The sequence below is a fragment of the Ruditapes philippinarum genome, unplaced genomic scaffold, assembly GCF_026571515.1.
Source record: "Ruditapes philippinarum isolate M1 unplaced genomic scaffold, ASM2657151v2 ctg1791_1_1_1_1, whole genome shotgun sequence".
Classification (NCBI taxonomy): domain Eukaryota; kingdom Metazoa; phylum Mollusca; class Bivalvia; order Venerida; family Veneridae; genus Ruditapes; species Ruditapes philippinarum.
The window spans coordinates 174,395-197,157 of NW_026865661.1; the positions used below are offsets into that span (position 1 = coordinate 174,395).

Below are 22,763 nucleotides of genomic sequence, written 5' to 3' on the forward strand. Positions count from 1 at the left end.
CAGTGTCAAATAATGTCAATGGCTAATTAAATCTACCTAAAAAAGAATAGAATTAGAAAGATATTAGACAAGAACCACAAACGGGTGCATAATTTTCACTAATTCTTATTACCTTAAAATATTGTATGAATTTATTTTTTTAATTTCCTTCAACTTTCTTTGACATTTAGTTAGATAATAAAGCTGATACTTTAATCTGAAATGCACAAATACTTGTATATCAACCAAAATATCAATTTCCCCAAAAGGTATAAAGATATTCATGGATGGCACTTTGTATCATAAATTCATCAATAATGTAATACATGAAAAATAAAACAACAAAAAACACTCTATAGTCAACATTTTATTATCAATATAATGAAAATGTTTAAGACATTACAAACAAATATACGGTACTCCTTCAATTATTTTAAATTAAAAACAATTATAATTTCATTTCATTAAAAAAAAACCCATATAAATCAAATCTTATTGAAAAACCTCGAGCAAATATACATGTATGTTTATCTTCGGGCAACCTATACGAACGAACAACATTCAAGTATAACAATTGTCAGGTTTCAACTTGATCCAAGTTATTACCCTAATCTAATCATTTAAAATCATTGTGCATCATAAATAATGGAATAGTACATAATTTACAACCATGAGTAAATATAATCCTTATCTCATGAAATAAGCTTAACTGCCTCAATGAGATCATCTAAAATTAATTAAATTATGATTGACAATATTACTATCTCTTATAAGTTCATAGAAAAAGAAACTGATGAAATATATATATTTTTTTTTACTTATTCCCAGAGTAAGTATATTTGAATTATTTCAAACCACAGGCGCTAGTCACATAATCAAATATTTTTCATAATCAACATATATATGTATATAAAGATATCTTTATATACATATATAGGCTGATTATGAAAAATATTTGATTATGTGACTAGCGCCTGTGTTTCAAACAGATTTGTAAAAGCTGTATTCAATCAATGTTTACAGTGTATGTATTCACAGTGTTAACTGTAACCCTGTAATTGAGTACAGTATTTGCATTGCCAGTATGCAGAGCTTTTAATCAAACTGTCATTGGAAAGGCACTTAACATTACTCTTTGATTTAGCTAAAAGTATATATTTTAAACTACAATAAATCTATTAAAACAATAAATCATCATATAATTAAAATGTGTTTATAGGACACCCATTCCCACACTTCAATAACCTGTCAAAGTGGCCAATTTCCATACATATGTGTATTTCATGAAGGTCAAGTGTTATATAAAAAAGAAATATATATACATGTATTAGTGGTATTTATAAGTTTTAAACCTATGACTGAGTAAACTCGTTATAAATAAAAGAGAAGGATCTAACATCATGTTTTACCGTGACCTAGACCTATAACCTCAAAATAATTTGGGTTCACCTACTGACCATGCCGGCCATGTCCCTACAATATTTCATAAACTCAGGCTTTTTTAATTCTCAAGTTATTGATCAGGCAAGTGTCACTTTGACCTTTGACCTAATTATCTCAAAATCAATACAGGTCATCTTCAGGCTATGGGCAATGTCCCTTCATAAAACGCTCCCTAAGTGAGTGCATAAAAACAAGTGTAACATTTCTAATGAAATACTAATAAAATAAGTAAATATGCACCATAAAACAAACGCACTTGCTAGAAAATCTTGAAATAAAATCATGCATTTTTCTACTGATATGTATGTTACATAAAAAAAAAATCCTCGACAATGCATTAAAAAAACATAACATATTTCTCATAACAGTCTGCTCTTCACTATCAAGATATAAAAAGAGTTTAGAAGTAAAAAAAGTATTGAAAAAATTACAAGTACTATCCGGAAATGACTGGTAAACATGAAAACATTTTATTCTTATCATTAAGAAAAAACTACTCTGGTATCAATCTGTACCATTGAAAAATGGAGGAAATTCTAAGGAACCTATCAACACATATTGGCTGAAAGTAAATCATGCTGCCTTACTATAATGCAAGCTTACTTTGATTAAAGATATCTTTATTTCTACCCCATCAGGTAACCATGGCAATCAACATTAAATTCTTTTTAATAAAACATCAATATGAAAGTTCTAATCTGACATCAAACAATCATAGAAGCTGATAACGGCTTATGAAAAGCATATGGTCATTTTTTAAATGAATATTCAATATTTAAAATGAATCCACTTCATAGACATATAATATCATAATAGAAATGAAAAACCCTACTAATATCCTTCAATATCTATACAATTAGTCTTACACATTGATTTGATGAGTTACACAAAATACAACATTGCTTGAGCACCATGTGTTGGTAATATGGATAACACATTAGTCCTTGCTGCTGTAGTACTCATTTTTCACTGTAATTCCTGAAAATATATATAAAAAAATAGCATGTCATAAAAATTTCCAAAGTTAATCATTTATGTAACATAACTGATAAGCCTCCAGCACAAAATACAACTAAAATGAAAATACAATAAGGTGATTATCATTGTTCATAAAATAATAACATAATGTATAATTATTATAATAGATCACCTAGTATAATATGAGCCGCGTCATGACAAAACCAACATAATGCGTTTGCGACCAGCATGGATCCAGACCAGCCTGCGCATCCGCACATTCTGATCAGGATCCATGCTGTTCGCTTACAAACCCTATAACAAGTAGAGAAACTGATAGCGAACAGCATGGATCCTGATCAGACTGCGCAGATGCGCAGGCTGATCTGGATCCATGCTGGTCGCAAACGCATTATGTTGGTTTTGTCATGGTGCGGCTCATATATACATTTGTATATTCATATAACCTACTTGAAAACATTGTATAGTCAGATGTCAGGATTTTAAGTTTTACAATTAATAACAAGAGGTAATTTTTACACAGTATGTAGAGAACTAACCAAAATCAGATACATGTACTTTCTCCTTATTGCTGTTTCTTTGGACATTAACTTTTCTCTCCTTGTTAAGAGGTGACTGCAACACACAAAAAAAATAATTCTTAAACACAACAAGATTCTCACAATACCTTTAAAATGAAAAACACAATATACTTATATAAGTGTTATCCAAAAATAGTTTGTGAAATCTTAGAAGTTCATCTTAGTAAAAATATTCCATGAATTTCTTCATTTTTTTAATATGTATATTGAATACCATTACATTATTAAAATGACATTTGTTACGCTCAAATGTAAATAAAAATTGAACACATGCTTTATTAGATATCTGTTTAAGTTACTGACATTACTTGCAAGTTAAAGCATTAGGTGCACCGTGCATACATTATAGAGAGAAAGATGTCAATATAGCAGGTAAAACAAGATAGGTTATACATGTACATCATTTATCATAACTGTGGGAAATATCAAGCAAAATGTCTGATTTCATATCAGTATTGACTAAAACCCTGTAAATTTGGATAATTAAATACTCCATATAATACATTTATCAGTTTCTTAAAACATCAATGCTTCTGACATATAGTTCACATTTCACAATTTATCTGAAGAAAACGCTGTAACTCTTAATTAATATATTTTTTAATTAGCAATCTCAAGACTTCTTTAACTCTAACTAATGATAATAATGTACCTATGACAGCCTCACCAGACTCCCTACTATCAAATTTCAGCACTTAAATATTGAAACTCCTTTACTTCTAATTTACAATGCATATTTCCAAATGCAAAAAAGCAAGTATTCAGCAAATTCAGGAACATAAAAGTTATCTCATATAAATAAAGATATTTCAACAAATAAAATTGACAGCTCTTGTAATATAAACATTTCTGTTATTTACGATCATGTCATTCACACAGCTTTTCCCTGTATCATGTATCTGTTGTTTAGCACAATCCATATAACTGGCTTATTATAAGAGGGTCTTGATCTGGATCTTGTATTGACTTGAATGGATTTTGCCAGGTCAGGATTGTACAGGGCATGAAGAGCCAAGCATGATCAAAGCTAGTGAAATACATGACAGTCCAATGCAAGTCTAGATCAAAATACTCTTATAATGTCCTGATTCCTGATAAACACTGTATCAAATGATTTTTTTTAAGTTTATTTTGTCTGTTTCTCATGATTTTAAGTTCATTAGCAATGCTGCCAATGACCACAGCTGACAATTCTGATTGGCTCAAGCAAATTCTGATTTGGAAAAGTTCCAAATAAACTAACAAGTGTAGAGTTCCAAATTAAGTAACAACAATTGTGAATTTTCATTAAAAGGATATGATCTGGCTTTGAGAATGGGGCCAATATTTATTGGCCCAAAAACTGCATTTAAAAAACACTGTAAGGATGTGAGGACATGCAAAGTTAACAGAGGCATGCAACACAAGAACAGCAAAACAAACCATGCCAGTTGATTACAGATATTAGGATTGTACAGAAGTTATCAGACTTCTTTAGAAATTATTAGTAGACACAGTATAGCTACAAGTATGTTAATATTTAAACATTAATATAAGGTCTACAAATTAGCTAATTAATAATTTGAAATTGTTTAAAACAGAGATCAGCCAGAAAACACAAGAATCTACATGCTCTTCAGTTCAGTGTTTTATAAATATTATGCTAAAAATCAAGCTTTATTGAATAGATCTACATGTATATTTTACAAAAGCTGACAATTATTGTCAGTTTGTTGGGTGACAATTCATTTGCCATGTAAAGAATCATCTACTATTTATGCACTTAAGATTATATGAAAATATTTCTTGTTAGAATTAGTTTGACAATTTTGATCAGAAACTCAGGGAAATTTTGATCAGTGTAAAAGGACGGAAATTGCAGCACAAAAGGTAAAACTTTGCAAAGGCAGATAAAGCACTACCATACAGCAACACAAAATGATACCTCTGTTAGCTGTTGTGCATTCAGTAACGAATCCTGAATCTCAGAATTTACATCAAATTTAAGACTGGTTTCCTGCCGAGATACTGCAAGATGCTCATCATTGACTGGTATTCCGACTTTACCTGGGTGCCAGCCTGCTGCACAGACTGGTACATTATTTTGTACATTAGCCATTGGTGGAATGGTTGCAAATGGAACCATTGGTTGATATGCATGATTGACAGCCATGCTTGAGTTAACAAACAAAGGAGGTACTGATTGAAATACATTCATTGGAAAGTTAAATGGTTGATTCAGATTAGTATATAACATGTTTGGAATTCCACCACTTTCAGGGCTCCCTGAACTAACATATACCTGTGGGGATCCTTCATAGTACTGGTTCCTGAACTGGGGTTGATTTCTGTTTCCTGAAGGGGATGATGGGTAATTAATGTTATCTCCCTGCTGCATCATGTTATGTTGAGATCTGGGATCATAAAAATACTGTGAACCATTCCTATTTCTATTCTGACCTTGACCCTGCCCTGGACTTTGACCCTGGTTAAATCTGAGACTGGAATTATCATTGTGGTTGTCAGGATAATATTGTTGATGCTGCTGATTATGATAGCCTTGTTGTCTGTATGGAGAATTTATGTGTGCAGGTGAACCAGGATGTGGTCTACGGTTTGAACCATGGTGCTGCTGGAAGTCTTGACGAGGTGATCTTGGACTCTGATAGTTATGACTGTATCGATCTTGTATCGGTGATTCTAGTAATGGTCTCCTTTGTCTCTATATATTTAAAAAAAAATAATAGAAAATGGGTTTCCTTAAATAAATGGTTTCCTTAAATAAATAAAATTCAAGAAAATCCTTTGGAAGTCATTTTAATAATGTTTAGTTCATATGAAGAGTATGAAAGCATTGCCTCAGTTTTTCAGAGAAATCAAACATAGAAAAGTCTTATAAAGACCTCGTAAACAGTTTAAAAGATCTAACAATGGTGGTATTCCTTACAGATCTAATGGAAACAGACTATGATGTATGTCATAACACTTATCTACCTTTTGGCGATACTTTTCCCAAAAATATTCTTTACTTATCCTAATAAGTATATACAGACAGCCATAGTGACAAAACTGTTAAAACATGCATGCCAATATATCACAAAATACGCACATCACAAATGCTCAGTCTAACAATAGTCAATATATATAATAAAACCCCATGATGCATGATGACTAGATGATTTCATTTTCATTTTCTAATCTGACCTTAGACGTTAGCTCCGGACAAGTATTTTTCGTTGACCTCTAAGTTCCTTCCATGCATACACCAAACATAAAGGAATGCTGCCTGGACATTTCATCATCTCTAGTGACCTTGACCTTGCATATATTGACCTAGATCATGCTTGCAAGACTTAGTGTCATGATTATGAACACTCTCATATTTTATCTGGCCTTTGACCTCTAAGTGTGACCTTGACAACATGGACCTAAACTTAATGCAGGACACCACTGCATTATGGTGAACATTTGTACTATGTTCTATTAAAATCTCTCAATACATGATAAGCCCTGTACAAAATTGAATGCTGCCTAGACACAGCCAACCTGCTAGGGGTCATCCCAGTATATGTCAAATTATTTTCAACTGGCATATAAAAATATTTTGTTTTAATGTATGTCAAAATTATGTTTAGTCTAACTAACTATAAACTTTTGACTGATAAATTTAAAAGACTAAAAATTAGGCGAAATATGTTGAACAAATTCAGTCAAAAAGATTTAAAGTAATTTATATATTCTGGTAATAAATGAACAATATTCAGAGGTTTATCAAAGAATTATTAGTTACAGTAGTATTTAGTATTAAAGTTTGACTAAGCAATTACATACACATATATATATGAACTTACATAAATAAAATAGTATAAATTGTTGTCAAAATAATTTTTATGGCCTTAGTAACAGTCTCTTCACATTAATGTTAATTTAGAAAATACTTTTTATAAATCAATGACTTCAAATAAGTACAACTGTAGTATACAGTTACTAAGTTATAAAATTCAACTGGAAGTAAAATATCAAAACTCATACAGAATCAGGAGCTTGATTTGGCATGGAGGTTTGTCTGCGGTAGAAAGGCTGATGACCTTGACCTCTGACGGGACTGTCTCCATTAGCTGGATCTGATGCCGATCTCTGTGTTATGGCTCTATCTATAATTATTATGTCAAGTTTAAAATCATTTTGCAAAACAGCATACATTGTGTTTGGCAATATATGCAAAACATATATTTATATCATTTAAAACATATATAAATATCAAACTTGAAATATCATATGTAAATGGCGTCATAGCTGAGTGGTTAACATGTCAGACTAGTCATTTCAGTGTTCCTGACCAAATGGTTTTCAAACCTTGTAAGGGGCAAGCCATGTTGTTTCCATGAAAAATAAACTTTGCACTCATTGCTTACTTAGTACTGGTTGATACAGGAATGGATTTGAGACTGTTTTAATAAGCTTATAGCTTCAAACACAAACTAAAACAAATGAAAATGCTGAAAGTGTATATAAAAAAAAATATTGTGAAGTGAACAAAGAAAGTAATTAACACATTGCAAACAGCACTTACAACCAATGTAAATTACCAAAAAGATGTCAAAATATGCAAAAAAAGCTTTTACAGTATTAGTCACGCAGTAAAAAAATTTAGTAATAACTTGTGTCATTAACTACATATAAATATTTATTTTTAACAACAATATTTAAAGTGCAATGTTTCTTGTATTCTTCATTTTCTCAATAATGTAAATTTAGCAAATAATTTACAATGATTTCAAACAATAGGGCCTTTTCGACCCAAATGCTTTATTCCAACAATCTTGGTAGACGTCCACCAGACAATGTTTCATTCCAAATACCTAAGCTCAAGCCTTTGCAGGTAAAGTAGAATGTTTATTAAAGAAACACCCATGACCAAGGCATGGCAAATATTGACCCTTGGTCTTAAGTTTTAAGAAATCTGGTAGAGGCACACAATATGATGTTTCATGCCAAATATCTAAGCTTTAGGAATATGTTAATTAAACCAGTTGTCACAACTTTTTTATTTAATATATCATATGAAGAAAGTACCTCTGTTGTTATTTTGCCTTGGAGGCATGTTATGTTGTGGGGATCCCTTCATACTATCTGGTTCTGAATTCTTTAAATCTTCCCTCCTCTTTCTTTCTGCAGCTTCCCTAAACAATAATATACATCTTTAAACTTCTTTTTATTCACAACAAAGTTAGTTATCTATTGAAACATTAATTGGTAAGTTTTATTTTACTTTCTATTATCTGTGAATGATTAGTTGTAACAAAATGATTAGATTGTACAATCAAATCATCTGATGATCTACAGTCCTAGTTAAGTTCACAATAGCAGAAGTCTCCTCAATACTACATGAATCACTTCAGCAAATAACAGTGCTGCGGTCATTGCCGCTCAAGCAAGCTAGGCATTTTTGTAATACATTTCAGACAAATTGAAGCTCAAGTAAGATGTGTACTGTTGCATTACATATAAGACAGAATGTGCTGTACATTATTGTATCACATATAAGACATATTTTACTGTGTATTTCTGTATCACATATAAGACAAACTGAGGCTGAAGCAAGCTCTGCATTCTTGTATCACATACAGTTACAAGTCAAGTTGACACTCAATCGAGCTGGCCATTCTTGAATAACATGAAAGACAAATTTAACTGTGCATTCCTGTATCACATATAAGACAAAGCCAGTTGTGTATTATTGTATCACCTATAAGAGAAATTGATCTTACCTTTCTTTCCTGGCAATAAGCCTTGGACATTCCCTCGCAATATGACCTATTTTACCACAGACACGACACAATCTATCTGATGGTGGTTCCCCATCTACCAACTGACTTTGGTCAAAAAAGTAATCCTGTAAAGTAATTATAAATGATTTATTAAGTTCAACTGTTTGCAAAGTAAATACTTGTAACAAGCAAATGATAAAAGAACAAATCTATTAGAAAAAACTCAATTTTGAAAGTTTCACATAACTTCTATTAAGTCCTCCAAAAAATATACTATTTATGACTTTGTAAACTTCAGCTATTCCATGTATAGGGTATGACCATGTATAGGGTATTCCATGTATAGGGTATGACCATGTACAGGGTATGACCATGTATAGGGTATGACCATGTATAGGGTATGACCATGTACAGGGTATGACCATGTACAGGGTATGACCATGTATAGGGTATGACCATGTATAGGGTATGACCATGTACAGGGTATGACCATGTATAGGGTATGACCATGTATAGGGTATGACCATGTATAGGGTATGACCATGTATAGGGTATGACCATGTACAGGGTATGACCATGTACAGGGTATGACCATGTACAGGGTATGACCATGTACAGGGTATGACCATGTACAGGGTATGACCATGTACAGGGTATGACCATGTACAGGGTATGACCATGTATAGGGTATGACCATGTATAGGGTATGACCATGTACAGGGTATGACCATGTATAGGGTATGACCATGTACAGGGTATGACCATGTATAGGGTATGACCATGTATAGGGTATGACCATGTATAGGGTATGACCATGTATAGGGTATGACCATGTACAGGGTATGACCATGTACAGGGTATGACCATGTACAGGGTATGACCATGTATAGGGTATGACCATGTACAGGGTATGACCATGTACAGGGTATGACCATGTATAGGGTATGACCATGTACAGGGTATGACCATGTACAGGGTATGACCATGTACAGGGTATGACCATGTACAGGGTATGACCATGTACAGGGTATGACCATGTACAGGGTATGACCATGTATAGGGTATGACCATGTATAGGGTATGACCATGTATAGGGTATTCCATGTACAGGGTATGACCATGTACAGGGTATGACCATGTATAGGGTATGACCATGTATAGGGTATGACCATGTATAGGGTATGACCATGTACAGGGTATGACCATGTATAGGGTATGACCATGTATAGGGTATGACCATGTATAGGGTATGACAATGTACAAGGTATGACCATGTATAGGGTATGAAAACTGAAAAAATTCTAAACAGTGTAAGTTATACCAGTCTTTAGGAGTGATACCAATATCTAGCAGTAGCTACACAAAAATATCATTATACAACCACACAATAAAATAAATACTAATTAAGACGTGAGGTCCTACCTGTATAGTATTAAATCCTTCAGGTTTACCATAAATATTTGTCCCATATAACTCCCTGGCATGAACATATGTAGACTGTATGTAATGGTTCACTAAAAATATAACAAGCTAAAATCATGTCCAAATATCATAAATGTAAAATATCTACAAAACATTTCTAAAATTTCAATACCTTGATTAAGCTATATGTTCAAGGGTTGATTGATAAATTCACAGAATTTTCCTCTTAAAAATTTATTTCTTCATCAAAGCACACAAAAATTCGTATACATGTTAAACAACTTATTTTAATTTTCATTATTAGGTAGGCAAATGGATATTTGATACTTAAAGGAGAATAAATGGTATCCATTGAAACCAATGTTTGGAGACTTGTTTGGCAAACTGTTTTTCCCCATATATTCTGAATCCAATAATCATTCTAGTGCAGGCAACTTTTAGGCAAATTTGTTGCAAACACAACTGACTTTATAATGAATTTTTTGAAAATTTGAAGATGTTTTGTTGGACAGTTATTTAGGAGGAGTGTTTAACAGCTATGAATTCAAAATGTTGCAGGTCACCTACAAACAACATTGAGTTGATTGTGATTTGCAAATTTTTTTGTGGGACTCAAGCTTCTAAGTACTTCATAGTACAGTTGTTCAATGTTTCATGTTCACTTTATTGTTCAATGTATACAAATAATTTTTCAGCTTTATGTCAGTCTTGAGATAAAATATCACATAATATATATTTATTTTTTTCATTTTCAATTCCAGGTTTCAGTAAGAAAGCAATTCTGCATGTATTCAAACTTAATACACATACACTGTGAAAAATAAAAAAGAGGGCCATGATGGCCCTGAGGTCGCTCACCTGTATATAGGGCCCCGGAGCAGGGCCAGTTTAAACCCCAGGGCTTTTATTTGAACAAACTTGGAAGACACTCATTAGAAGATGTTTCACAATGTTAAGTTTTTACTACACACATATAATGAAAAACAATGATCTCCCCTCCCCCCCCCCCCCCCCCCCCCCCCCCCCCTCCACCGGCAGGGCCAATTTTCACCCGAGGGCTTTTATTTGAACAAACTTGGTAGACATCCATATGAAGATATTTCATGCTAAACATCTAAGCTCTAGCTCAATGGGTTTTTTAAAAGAAGATTTTTAACATAAATAGTTAAAAACAATGACACCCCTGGAGCGGGCCAGTTTTGACCCCAGGGCTTTTATTTGAACAAACTTTGTAGACACTCACTAGAAGATGTTTCATGCTTAATATCTAAACTCTAGCTATTTGGGTTTTTTCAAAGAAGATTTTTTAAGTTTTTACTATATGCATATAGGGAAAATCAATGACCCCCCGGGGCGGGGCCAATTTGACCCCAGGGCTTTTATTTGAACAAACTTTGTAGACACTCACTAGAAGATGTTTCATGCTTAATATCTAAACTCTAGCTATTTGGGTTTTTTCAAAGAAGATTTTTTAAGTTTTTGCTATACACATATAAGGAAAATCAATGACCCCCGGGGCGGGGCCAATTTTGACCCCAGGGCTTTTATTTGAACAAACTTGGTAGATACTCATTAGAACATGTTTCATGCTGAATATCTTAGCTCTAGCTCTTAGGATTTTTTAAAAGAAGATATTTATTGTTTTTTCTTTCGGTTGCCATGGCAACCAGAGTTCTGCATGGAATTAAATTCTTTGAACAATTTTTAAAGGTGACCACCAAAGGAACATTCCTCTGAAGTTTGGATGAAATTGGCTTAGTGGTTTATGAGGAGATGTCATTTAAAGTAAAAGTTTACGGACGGACGGACGGACGACAGACGAAAAGCGATCACAGAGGCTCACCCTGTCACTTTGTGACAGGTGAGCTAAAAAACAAGGAGTCATTTACACTTTCACTTCTTAAATCAATTCTATAAATGTATCTTAACAAATGCTAGTGACTAGAAAAGATACTGTACAAAATAATTAGGAATATACTTTCTGCATTGAACTGGAAATAATCAAAAGGAATTATATCCTACTTTTTCTGGTAAGTCCACCACCCAAATTATGACCAAGATCAAATGGATCTGAAAGCATAAATTCATAGATTTTTTTTTCTTTATTATAAGCATAAGTACACAGTATATATCAAACATACAATTTTTCAAGTATGAAAAAAATTATTGGTTTTTATTTACCAATCAAATGTATTTGAGATAATCATCAACTTTTCAAAATGATGATGAATACCCTGAACAAATTAACTTCATTAAAAATAACAAGTAGCAGGACATTGTCATAAAACCATTCTTTTTGTGAATACTGCTGAAAACAAAATGAAAGGCCATAATTCTGCCATAAGTTTTTAATCATAAAACTCCCTCCCTCGCACAGATATTTATGAATCTTCTTACCAGTTTTGCATAATAAAGCTACAACAAAAAACATCAACATACCCTCAATGGCAATACATTTGCCATTCCAAAGTTTCTCAAACTTTGTGAGAGTTTTGAACTGTCGGATAGTGACAACCTGCTCTGTAAAGTTAAATTCTTCAAGATAATACTTGAAGAAACCAAGCCATAGTTCACCAACACTCTGATTGTTCCTGCCACATTCTGGCCACACATCAGCCTACATGAAAATAAACAAGATATTATATATTGTCACCTCAATATAAAGAATACATAAAATAATGCTTTGGCTTATTGACACCAAACTTGGTGTGTGGGTACCTAATATTGAGAGGCAGCTAAGGGCTATAACAAACCACTAAAATTTGTGAACTCCTAAGGAATAATGGATACAAATATTTGCCTGCCCTTGTATTGCCAGATACTTAAACTGTAACAAAAGATGTCTTATAAATAGTGTACATGAGCAAAAAAAATGTTATGTCCAAAGCTAGCAGTATTCCAGTCTAAGAATCTTTTAATTATGAAAATGAGTTTGATATTAAATTTCCTCTTAATAGTAACACACAGTACACTGATTTAAAAATGAATGTGTACAGAAAAACACAGAACACCTGACTATTGTATAATTATTGATCTGCATCATGGAAAAATCATACAACAGGAATGGCTCGTAATTTAGAAATTTAGTCTTGCTGAATGATTCAATTCTATAATTGTGAATTTGTGCTATATCTACTAGCATGTGGGTTACATGTTTTGTATTAATTGATAGTGAGACTGATAACTCTATAATTGATTATTGTTTGATTATTTCATTATATAAGTCAATATACAGGCTCCTTTGTACCACAAAACATATCATCTCACATCTTGCCTGGTAATACACAGCCCTGTTAAGTAAGGTCATGTGCTTGTTTCTTCCCTTGTTTAACCCTTTCACTGCCATAGGGACGGCTTAAGCCGTCCCTGTTATTTTCGGCGTATTTGCCATATGGACGGCTTTAGCCGTTTCTATAATAATCATAATAATAATAATAAATTAATAATAATAATAATAATAATAATAATAATAAATATAAAGAAGATTATACCATCAACAATAATTTTTATTATACTTGCATATTTGGAAACATATATAATTATTATAATACTAATAACAAATAATAATAACAAGAGCCATGTCAACATGGCATTCCCCCGCCGAATGTGTTTGCTCATTGGAAGAATGTATATGTAGTAGAGCAGAATAATTCCATCTTTTGGTAATGAAAACTGATGGCTATAGTGATTACAGATTTGAAACCTATGTGAATACTGATGGCTGAAAATAACAAAGGGCAATAACTGAAAAATAATGCAGGGTAGGTTATCATTCTTGTGTGCTGCATCCCTCCTAAGTAAAATCTATCCACATATGAAGTTTCAAGTTGATACCTCAAAATACTTTTTGAGAAAAAATTGAATTGAAAAATTAAGTATGAAAATAACAAAGGGCAATAACTCAAAAATTGTTAAAAAGGTAGAGTTATCATTCTTGTGCACTGCACACCTCCTGAGTTAGATCTATGCACTATGAAGTTTCATAATGATATCTCAAATGCCTTTTGAGTTATGCTCTGGACAAAAATTAATTTTTGAAAAATAAAAAAAAGGGCAATAACTAAACAATTATGCAGGGTAGAATTATCGTTCTTGTGCACTGCACTCTTCCTCAATGAGATCAATCCACCTATGAAGTTTCAAGTTGATACCTCAAATACTTTTGAGATAAGCTCCGGACAAAAATAGTATGAAAAAGAAACAAAGGGCAATAACTCACAAATTAATGAACGGTAATGTTATCATTCTTTGTGCATGCACACCTCTGAGTGAGATCTATTGCACCTAATGAAGTTTCATTTTGATATCTCAAAGGTTTTTTTGGAGTTATGTTCTGGACAAAAATTAATTTTTTGAAAAATAACAAAGGAAATAAACTCAAAAATAATGCAGGGTAAAGTTATCATTCTTGTGCTCTGCATTCCTCCTCATGAGATCCATCCACCTATGAAGTTTCAAGTTGATAACTCAAATACTTTAAAGAGATAAGCTTGGGACAAAAAAGCATGAAAAAAGAACAAAGGGCAATAACTCATAAATTGTATAGGGAAGAGTTATCATTCTTGCGCACAACATTCCTCCTCAATAAGATCTATCCACCTTTGATATTTCATGTTGATATCTCAAACACTTTTTGAGTTATGCTCCACTCAGGTGAAAAATTAAGTATGAAAAATAACAAAGGGCAATAACTTAAAAATTATGAAAGATAGAGTTATCATTCTTGTGCACTGCACACCTCCTGAGTGAGATCTATGCACCTATGAAGTTTCATGTTGATATCTCATAGGCTTTTGGAGTTATGCTCTGGACAAAAATCAATTTTGAAAAATAACAAAGGGAAATAACTCAAAAATAATGCAGGGTAAAGTTATCATTCTTGTGCTCTGCATTCTTCCTCAATGAGATCCATCCACCTATGAAGTTTCAAGTTGATAACTCAAATACTTTTAGAGATAAGCTCTGGACAAAAAAGCATGAAAAAGAACAAAGGGCAATAACTCATAAATTGTATAGGGAAGAGTTATCATTCTTGCGCACAACATTCCTCCTCAATAAGATCTATCCACCTTTGACATTTCATGTTGATATCTCAAACACTTTTTGAGTTATGCTCCACTCAGGTGAAAAATTAAGTATGAAAAATAACAAAGGGCAATAACTTAAAAATTATGAAAGATAGAGTTATCATTCTTGTGCACTGCACACCTCCTGAGTGAGATCTATGCACCTATGAAGTTTCATGTTGATATCTCATAGGCTTTTGGAGTTATGCTCTGGACAAAAATCAATTTTGAAAAATAACAAAGGGCAATAATTAAAAAATTATGCAGGGTAGAGTTATCATTCTTATGCACTGCACTCCTCCTCAATGAGGTCTATCCACCTATGAAGTTTCAAGTTGATAACTCAAATACTTTTAGAGATATGCTCCGGACAAAAATGTCGGACGGACGGACGGAGACTATTTCTATATCCCCCGCCGCCTTTTCGGCGGGGGATAATAATTATATTAATTAATAATATAGTATTTTTTTAAGAAAACCCTCTGGCAAATAGGTGATCAATAAAACAATAACCCTCTGGCAGCGAAAGGGTTAAGTTTACCAGTTTGGTTTCTGAATAATCTACTTAATGCACACAGTTTCAAGATGGGTTAGTGAGATCTCCAATGTAATATTCTGTTTATACAGCATACATCAATTAAAAACAAAATGATCACATCACACAATGGTTTTTCTTGTTTAAGATATCAATTTTAAGGAATTTCATGAAGGAACAAACACCAATGATAGATGTTCATAACGAAATATCTGGCAAACCATTTAAAAAATGAAGGAGTTTTTTAAAACCTTTTTTATATGAGTATATAGAAATTTTTATAGAGCATTTACAAGTATCGTCTCCCATTCCTAAGGTCAGGTTATATTTACAACAGTGTAAATGGTAAATAGTAACACAGAAGCATCTAAATTAAATGGGATTAAAAACATCACCAAAGCTAAATCATCCACTTTATTGATTTTTTTCCCATTACAATCAATTACATATTTTAAAAGTGTACTTTTCTTTTAACAAACATCTCGAGTAAATTAAAGTTGTAATAGCACTGAATTTTAAAATTACATGTAAAATTTACCAGTTTAGAGAGATCATCAAAGAACCAAGTGTTACATCCTTCAACTATATGCTCCGGTTTTGGACCTACATGTAGCTGAAAATAGAAGTACAAGTATAAAGCTGGATTCAATACTAGAACTAAATTATTGTTCCAACAAATATCTGACAAATAACTGTGGTTAGGTTAATCTATTTTATTTCCTATACTACCTACTTCACAAGAAGAATATGCTTTATTTACTGCAATACAGGAATGACAAGAGCTTTGCAGACTTAATTCCTTCAATACAAGAGTTGCTTTACACACAGGTAATACTGGTATGTGAGATGCATCAATAAATATACTTAGATCCTGCAATACAGGTAATCCAGGGAATTTATATACTTAACCTCCTGCAATACAGCTGTGTGAGGTATTTTATACTATACATTTTATATTACGCATAAAATAAACTTATTCTGCTGAAATACAAGTGTGCTGGGCATTTCATACAATTATTTCCTGCAATACAGATGTGTGAGACATTTTATACACTTAATCTCCAGCAATACAGGTATGTCCAGACTCCAGAGGCATTTTATACATTTATCCTCTAGTAATACAGATATGTTAGGCATTTTTTACATCAATCCTTCAGTTATACAAATATGTGAGACATTTTATCTATCTTACCATCTGCAATACAGGCATAAAGGGGATTTATACACTAACCTCTTGTAGTACAGGTATGAGAGGTGGTTTGGTGTGCTGCAAGTAATGTAACATCATAAGCATGTAGGCGTATGATGATAAACTTCCTCTTGATGCATCACCTATGTCACAAACTTTAGCAAATACTTTAATAGCATATCCCAGGGTTTGAACTCGAGAATCTATGCTAGCATATGTATACAGCAAATCTGTGTTTTCCATTGCCTTAAATAAAACAAAAAATGTCAGGGAAGCACAACTGCTGTGCTTAAAAATCTATGAATGGCAAAAGATTTTATTTTACATGCATTCAGTAACAATCATTAATAAAGAAGTATCGGTCTCCATGGCTTCGATTACGTTTCAAAATTTAGAAGTCAGAGACTGCAAATTGTCTGACATTGCATTGGAAGTCACATTATATAGGTAAAGAAGGAAAAGCATTACATTTTGGAATTCACAAGCCAAAATATAGAAGTAAATGACTCCCAAACTTTCACTAATGGAAGCCCTGGGTCTCTTTTAATGCACAACAAGCTTTACCAAGTATTCATAGATATATCTTCTACAAAAGAAGTAAAACCACAAATGCATCAATTCTGTAAGATGTCAGAAAATAAAATTCGTAATGTTAATGATGTTTTCTAATATCAACGTGCTTTTCACAAATGTATTAACAATTGTCAAAAATCAGCAAAATATTTTGTATATTTACCAAGATATTGTACATGCTAATGTCACCTTCTAATTGACTATTGCGATGTCTAAACTTGACAATAGGGACTTTAGCAGTGGTGATAGGAAATACACCATACAGTCCCCTGTGAGTCTTCAGGCTCTTACATATCGCTTCAATGTGTTCAACAAAATTCATTCCCTGAAAAATGTTAAAGAAAGTTTTTCAAATTCAATAATTTTGGAAGTCCAGCAAAACATCAGACCTTACAATATCAGCAATATTGAAATACTCGAGCCTTATTGAAATTTTATTTTCAGCTATCAAATTTATCATATGGAAATAAAAATATATACCTCAGGGCCCTTATCTTTGAAGACTACACATATATCTAGGTCACTCTGATGAAATCCAAATCCATTCATTGATGAACCAAACAACCGTAACTGTGCGTCTAATGATACAAGAAATAAATATAATTTAAACTAGAACATATTCTGTTTCTTTATCAATTTTTTATAAGGTCATTTTAGCCAATGATATCTGAGACAGGTTATTACATTCAACAACATTTGCTAGCTTTCAAGAATTAATGACACAGTACTTTTTCACTCATTTTTTCCATGAGTAAGCATCAAATAGCCATTAATAGATCATTTATTATAATTCACCATTCTATTGTGTCGATAATGAATCTATCATTAAGAAGTAGTGTAAAAAATATTTTTTAAAGTAAAACATACAGATAATTACCACACCCTATCCCCCCCTCCATTATTTTTTTAAATGAGGTTTCCATAAAAGAAAAATGTCAGTACAACAAAATCTCAATAATAAACAAGATATGTTTGTAAAACATGTATGCCCCCTATCAGCAGCCAATTTGTCATGTGATCAGTTATTATGCATGACTTCTGACCCAATAAAAACAAGCAATTAATAAGGGTTATCTAGTATCTACTTGTCATGACGAGTCACAAGGTAATAATTATTGTGACCCCATAGGTTGTGTGCAGCAATTAAAGTTATTAAAAAATCTTACCAAATAATATATACATAAATTTTATTCATCACATAGGCCTCATTAATGACAGCCAAGTTGTTATATTACATAAGACCTTCAAATGTGTATACCAAAAGCACATAAAAATATCAACCAAGGGCAACTTGAGTTGTTGAGTTATTGGTCAGAAACGGTCATTAAGGACAAGGTCAATATGACATTGACCCCTTGACCCAAAATCAATAGGGGTCATCTACTGGTCATGACCAATCATCATACCAAGTTTGAAGTTCCTAGGCCTAAGGGTTCTTTAGTTATTGATCGAAAACCGTTTTTACCTACAAGGTCAATGTGGACCTTGACCTTTGACCCTTGACCCCAAAATCAATAGGGGTCATCTGCTGGTCATGACCAATCATCATACCAAGTTTGAAGTACCTAGGCCTAAGCCTTTTTTAGTTATTGATTGGAAACCGTTTTTACCTAAAAGGTCAATGTGACCTTGACCTTTGACCCCAAAATCAATAGGGGTCATATGCTGGTCATGACCAATCATCATACCAAGTTTGAAGTTCCTAGGCCTAAGCGTTCTTTAGTTATTGATCAGAAACCGTTTTTACCTACAAGGTCAATGTGACCTTGACCTTTGACCCCTTGACCCTAATATCAAATAGGGGTCATCTGCTGGTCATGACCAATCATCTTACCAAGTTTGAAGTTTCTAGGCCTAAGGGTTTCTTTAGTTATTGATCGGAAACCGTTTTTACCTACAAGGTCAATGTGACCTTGACCTTTGACCCCTTGAACCCCAAAATCAATAGGGGTCATCTACTGGTCATGACCAATCACCATATCAAGTTTGAAGATCCTAGGCCTAAGCGTTCTTTAGTTATTGATCAGAAAACCGTTTTAACATACAAGGTCAATGTGACCTTGACCTTTGACCCCTTGACCCCAAAATCAATAGGGGTCATCTACTGGTCATGACCAATCACCATACCAAGTTTGAAGTTCCTAGGCCTAAAGGTTCTTAAGTTATCACTCGGAAACCATTTGGTCTATGGACCGATGGACTGACGGACAGACAAGTGCAAAGCAATATACCCCCTCTTCTTCGAAGTGGGGGCATACTTATTATGTGTCCAAGAATGTACGCTTCAACTTACAGAATGAAAATGTTATCTACAGGGTAAGACAAATATCAAATCAATAGCCAAGACAAAAATACATCTCCCATTTCCTATGTGTTGACAGAAAATAAAAATGTTACACTACTTACCAGGATATAAACCTTGTATGTGAACTTCAAGGTTTTTCCTCACAAATTCTCTTTCACTAATTTCATCTTTAGTCAACTTGAAATCTCCTGTAATACATGATTGGACATTTATGAATCATTTTAGAAACCTGAATTTCTATTTTAGGAGAAACAGGTTACCTTTTTCATATGTTTCCTATGCCTAATTATTAACTAAGTGTAAGCAGTTTGTGAATAAAAGTATGAGTATTTTTTTTGGAATATAAGACACACAAGCAAGTATTAAACAGTTCTACAAAATGAACAAACCTGGAACTCCTTTAATGACAGTGGTGAGTAGTTGAAGATGTGTTTTGGATACAGGTGGAAGTTTCTTCAAGACAGGAAGCTGATCCTCTGGACAGTTGGATTTCAAATGTCCTTCTTTCTCACATATTGGACAGAACACAGATGGTCCCTACAGATTATCAATTATCTTCAGATGATTCAACATTACAAAGCGAATATATTACCAGAAGACAAGATCAAGAAAGAGTATAGGGTGTGTATTGCAATTAAGTTATAAAATTTAAATATTTCAAATGATTTAGTTTAGTACAATAGACAAAGAGTTATAACAGCAGCTCAATTTTAATATGAAATACAACATTTGAATGTTCTTTAAAAAAAACAACAACTATGTAATACTAAAGTAGTAGATATCAAATTACAAAAATGTAGATCACTTAAGAACAAACTTTTTAAAGATAAGATAAATTCAAACATCAAAAGAATTTTTAAAAAACAAAATATATATAGTACCTTTCCATCAGTCAAGGTCTCAGAATCAAACAGAAAATTATATTGTGCACCAATTGGACTTGACACTCTTTTCTCTGTGTTTGCTAATGGACTAGAACCTGGGGACTCTTCCTCCATGTCATCATCAGAACTAAGTCCTGAACTTGTATCTGATTCATCAAGTGTTTGATGAACTGTTGTCTTATCTATCACCTTATCACCTGACCCTACAGTAACATCTTTAGCTTCAACAGTTTCATCAATACTATACTTCATTTCAATACTAGAATCAGCAATCACAGAATCTATTATTGTGTCTAAAACATCTTTTTGCAAGATTATTTGCATTCTGAAAAACTGTTAACCAAGTCATCTTCTTTACATTGACTATCAGATTTGTAAGGTTTTTTCAGTGAGTACACTTTCTGTTAATTCCGACCTATCAAGTGTATTGTCAAGACCTTCATGCTCATCTGTTCCACAATCTGAGCACTTATTAACATGTTCCACTGACCCTTGTACAACATGTGTACCAGCAGCAGAATGTTTCTCTATCACAGACAGGTTTAACGTCATGTCTACATGATTTCTCTATCACATTTTTGAGACTTTACAAAGAACACACATATGACATGAATTACACTGTTTTTCATCATTGTCCTTATCATTTATTGATATTTCCTTTAATTGAGGAACTATATCATCAACTTGTGTATCATTACTTGTATCTTCATCAAGTTCTACAGAAGATTCAAACTTCTTTTGTTTACATTCCTCAAAGGAACAGGTTTTCTTTTATACTAATATCACTATCAGTTTCCTCATCATTTGAAATACAATCCTTATCTGAAAGCTCCTTCTGAATTGTCCCAATATTTTCAGCTCTCTCAATTTTAGTATCTGCCTTTGATTCCGTCCCAGTCTGTTCCTCAGAGTTGTGACTTTTTTCTATTGACTGTAGTCTAGATTTAATCTCATTCTCTTTTGCTTTATGACTTGTGTTTCTTTTACATTCATAGTACTGAGAGATATTTTGATGTGATGTTGGCAGACTAAAGTAGAGACATGCTTTACGAAGGCAGTTGTAGAAATAATCAAACATTCTTAAGTTCTGAAGAGATCGTGCTACATTTCTTTTATTAGAAAATGGATCTGAAATATAAACAAATATAATTAAACCAAATCTTTTGGCAAGAGATAAATTCATCTAAACATAACTAAACACAGGGATTGGAATAGAATTATGTAAGTCAGCAGAATTACCTTCAATCGCAATTCTTCTACTCTTCCATTTTTTCTCAGCTCTAGGTATGACCTTTAGTGACCTTACACAAATAATGTTCTCTGCTAGGTCAAAGTTCACACCATAGTACATCAGTAAATCTTTCCATAACATGCCAACAGTGTACTCATTGTCCGATGTCCAAACCTAAAATAACATATAAAAATATTAATAAAACTGTAGGATTTCAGTATTTCATTTTGAAGACGAGTCTGTGATATCATAACAAATGTATGCTACACAATTATCATAATCAAGAAAAATCTTATTTCAATATGCTGCAATACATTTGTGTTATGTCATTTGCTACAACTGAACATGACAAACTATAATATATATATAGAACATATGTTATTTGCAAAACAGTTATAACCTCTTTTTTCAGTTCCTGGATCATATTGTCAACATCTGCTTTTGTTTTTGGTTTCTTCAATGCTTCTTCAGACAAATCCTGAAAATATCAAACATATAAAACATATTACAAGGCAAAATACTAACACTGTTAACAAAATATTCAAGACAATTGAACACTTTTGCATATGATTATTTCTACAAATGTTTTCTTAATTTATTTTTTTATCTAAAGAATATTTCCCCAATTTAAAACATGTCTCTAAAACAAAACAAACACAAAAACAGGTACAAAACATTAGAGTGCAAGGACATTTTTTGTTACCTTCCATAGAACAGGTAAAACTGGTGGCTGGCACTGCTGCAGGTAAAATATGGTCATCAGACCAAAACAATAAGCTGGAAGTGATCCATTATCCTGATTATCTACCTCACATATCTATAAATAA

At 32.7% G+C, this 22,763-nt stretch overlaps 1 protein-coding gene across 1 annotated transcript; it reads right to left on the reverse strand.

Annotated features, from left to right (window-relative positions):
* Nucleotides 1–331: 331 nt before the first annotated feature.
* Nucleotides 332–22,753, reverse strand: LOC132729943 (terminal uridylyltransferase 7-like; the record flags this gene model as incomplete). The annotated part of the gene is given in 20 exon segments (XM_060715779.1): nt 332–2,400; nt 2,940–3,015; nt 4,906–5,682; nt 6,993–7,114; nt 8,037–8,143; nt 8,732–8,856; nt 10,154–10,245; nt 12,176–12,223; nt 12,593–12,770; nt 16,293–16,367; nt 16,986–17,189; nt 17,680–17,841; nt 17,997–18,094; nt 19,923–20,009; nt 20,211–20,358; nt 20,703–21,038; nt 21,463–21,833; nt 21,945–22,110; nt 22,337–22,414; nt 22,640–22,753. Coding segments are annotated over 20 exon segments (3,405 nt in total), but the record flags the coding sequence as incomplete, so codon positions are not given.
* Nucleotides 22,754–22,763: the final 10 nt, after the last annotated feature.